The sequence below is a fragment of the Dendropsophus ebraccatus genome, chromosome 13 (genome assembly GCF_027789765.1).
Source record: "Dendropsophus ebraccatus isolate aDenEbr1 chromosome 13, aDenEbr1.pat, whole genome shotgun sequence".
NCBI lineage: Eukaryota > Metazoa > Chordata > Amphibia > Anura > Hylidae > Dendropsophus > Dendropsophus ebraccatus.
Window position 1 is genome coordinate 49,889,518 of NC_091466.1, and position 3,439 is coordinate 49,892,956.

Consider the following 3,439-nt stretch of genomic DNA (forward strand, 5'->3'; position numbering starts at 1 on the left):
TACTTGTTAATTAAGCTATGCTAAATACGATGCCTTTAACCCCTGCATTGCCTCCTCATAACATCAATTCTAGCAAACGCCCAGTGGGTACAATGCAATGAGTGTGCACAACAAGCAGGTCTGCCTTACACACAGCACATGGGTGAGCTGCTATTGTACCCCCAAATATAATCCACAATCAAAGAGCAACTCAGAAGTTGTGCTAGAGTCATTTTAATATAATTTTACATATTTGCTGGATCCAGAGCAGGACAGACAGGTCTATGTGTCATATATATTCATATAGGTCTTCACAAACCCAAGCAGATGGGCCAAAATTAATAGCAATTCTCCATTGTCATATTATACTAAGCAAAGTCTTTATTACTGGATTGGGAGGGATCACTGCAGTCCATGATGCAAGTTAACTTTCCTTTTATTTCCAATTGATTTGGGTAAAGTCATTAAAAATAAATTTTCATTGCAGTTCGTCATTGGTTAACAATGGGGCGGGGTGAGATTGGGTCTGATTTTCTCTCTTTTTATAATTGTAACCTATGAAATCACAGCTGAACTCCTACCGGTGAGGAATTCGTGGTTGCATACAATACATGAGATCACAGCTTTGAAGTCTAGCACAGAATAAAAAAAAAAAAAAAAGAGAACGAACGGAAAAAAAAAAGAACAAAAAAACGAAACACAGATTGACCATTTATATAAGACACACACTGATTGTCTTTTAAAAACTACATAATGACTCCTTATAAACATTATTATTATTTTTCTTAAATAAAGTAGTGCATCTATGACAATCAGTAAGCACAATTCACTCAGCCCTGAAGCGTTCAGTGCCATCTAGTTGTCACATGGCCATGCCATTAGTTGGCTAACACTGGGCACCGCCATGGGTGCAGACTGGACCCCGAGCTTGGAGAGATAATGAACTGCCTGAGCGAGAATGGTCTTCATGTCAAACCTTTCATCCAACACGTTTGCTAAAAACTATAGTGATCACGAATGTATCGAGACACAGGATAAATAGAGGTCCATATTTTTTTTTTTTCGACAAGTTTGTTGGGATCCCACTCCAGAAAAAAAAGCGAGCAAGGGGAGGTTCTGTGGACAAGAATAAAAATGTCTTTGTCTTCTTCAACCAAGACATGGCTCAATCTGGAATGTCCAAGTGTCTTTGTCACAAAGAAAAGCAAAAAAAAAAAAAAGTTCCAATTTAGGTTCACAAAACCTGGAACTTCCAAGATGATGTCTGGTCTTTATAATCCAAGCAGTCAGCATTGAAGTTTAACTTCCAAGAGGCTGTTTGATCTTTATAATCCAAGCAGTCAGCGGTGGAGTTGAAACCCAAGCTGGAGGCTCCATAGGCTTGGGTGGACAGGGAAGCTGGAGACTGGTTAAGATGACTGGCAACTGCATTGGTACCCATAGGGCTTAGTGTAGCTCCAGGTCCAGGGAGCTGATGGTGCATAGGTGTCAAATAAGATCCACAGTCCATTCCCCCAAAGTAAGATGTTGAGCTTGCATATCCTTGACTGTAGCCTGAAGCTTGGGTATATGTCATGGGATAGGACCTCTGCATACAGGACGAGGATGTGGAGAGAGGGTCAGAAAGAGGAGATATGGAGGCTGGGCTCCATATGGACACTGGAGCAGTACTGCTGGAGATCACTGGCACAGTGGTACTGCAAGGTGGGGTAAACTGGCCACTGGTGCCACTCTCTGAGCTGACCTCTCTAGTTGGAGATGTCTTCTTCTTGGTAGGCCTCACTTTGTTCTGACCTCCATTCTGCTGCTGCTGTTGTTGCTGGCGGCATTTCGCTCTACGGTTTTTAAACCACACCTTGAAATAAACATAAAAGCAACAAAAATTAATTAAATCTAACACCTGAGGCTGAGAGACCTGTAAACAGTGAGCAAAGTCTACAAGGAAATGTAATCATTGAGCCTCAGGTGGCTGAAAATCTCTGCTGCAGAGCAAAGGAAAGGATCAGCTCCAGAAGGAAAGCTTGCAAATCATTGAGCAAGGACATGTCAGGATCAGGAGAGGAAGGCCAAGGCATGTAGAGGTAGGGACAGAGTGATGATGAGGATGATGATGGTGATGAGGATGATGATGAGCCTCACCTGCACTCTGGACTCTGGTAGATTAATCTTTAAAGCGACCTCTTCTCTCATAAAGATGTCAGGGTAACGAGTTTTGGCAAAAAGTGCTTCAAGTACATCAAGCTGAGCTCTGGTGAAGGTGGTCCGCTCTCTCCGTTGCTTTCTTGGGGTAGCTGAAAACATAGCTATTGATCATTGGTTTGGCCTTATACAACATGGCTCAAGAACAATACTCTGTGGTCAATTGCAGAAGCTCCTCCACTAGAGGCAAAACTTTTTGCACAGGGTTAGGTAAAATTAAATAAAATCACACACATCATACTATAGTGTAACATATAACATATATATATATATATATATGAATAAAAATGAAGCAATACTTTTTAAAGCTTATATATATATATGTATATATTATATAATGAATATATATATAGGTATATATTATATAATGAAGCATTAAAATATATATTTTAATGCTTATTTTTATATATATATATATATATATATATATATATATATATATATATATATAAATATATAAATAAGCATTAAAATATATGTATATATGAAGCATTAAAAGCATTAAAATAAATAAATATATAATATAAATAAATACATATTATTCATGTTATAAATAACAAGTATCTCTTCTGAACTATTTTGTAAATAAAATATACTTTCTAAATAATAGAAAATATATCATTACAAATACATATTCACCTTTAACACATATTGAAAAATCTGAATAATTTTGGAGCAGATAATTGAAGTTTTCAAATAATAAAAAAAAAAATCATATAAGCAAATATTCAGCTAGAATCGACATTTAATGCACATAGGAGACTAGCAGCTTTTATTTTTAGCAAACTTTTTCTTTTTTTTTTTACTAACTAAATAAATAAATAAAAAAAATATTCTACACTGGTTCTATGACTTTTAACCTGTGCAATTCTCCCTCACCTCTAGGTTCGGAGCTTTAGGTTACAGCACTACTTACCAGGATATCCCACAGACGGATGCAACAAATCCATCCCAGAGGTAGTAAGACTAAGCCCATTGACTGCATAAGGTGGTTGCTTGAGATAAGACATCATGCTAGTATCTTGGCTTGGAGCACAGATGGCAGAGCAGTCAGGAATCGTGGTGCTGGGGTGGACAGCAGGTTTTGGTGGAGGCCAAGGATCCTCTTTTCCTTTTTGGTTCTTTTTTTCTCTACAAGTCAATGGGAATTGGTTGATTAAGTTGAGTGTGCTTGGGGGCAGGCAGCTTCTTAGCTCCTTTACCTATGGTGACTTGTTAGTGTGTGAGGTTCACTAGTCAAATGCTCATGCTCTTAAAGGAC

At 37.9% G+C, this 3,439-nt stretch overlaps 1 protein-coding gene across 1 annotated transcript; it reads right to left on the bottom strand.

Moving 5' to 3' along the window:
* Positions 1 to 1,213: 1,213 nt before the first annotated feature.
* OTX2 (orthodenticle homeobox 2) lies at positions 1,214 to 3,191 on the bottom strand. The gene is made up of 3 exons (XM_069950044.1): positions 3,095 to 3,191; positions 2,119 to 2,270; positions 1,214 to 1,834 (listed from the first exon to the last, which is right to left on the bottom strand). Exons 1-3 carry the CDS (start codon positions 3,189 to 3,191, stop codon positions 1,214 to 1,216), a joined length of 870 nt encoding a protein of 289 aa, XP_069806145.1.
* Positions 3,192 to 3,439: the final 248 nt, after the last annotated feature.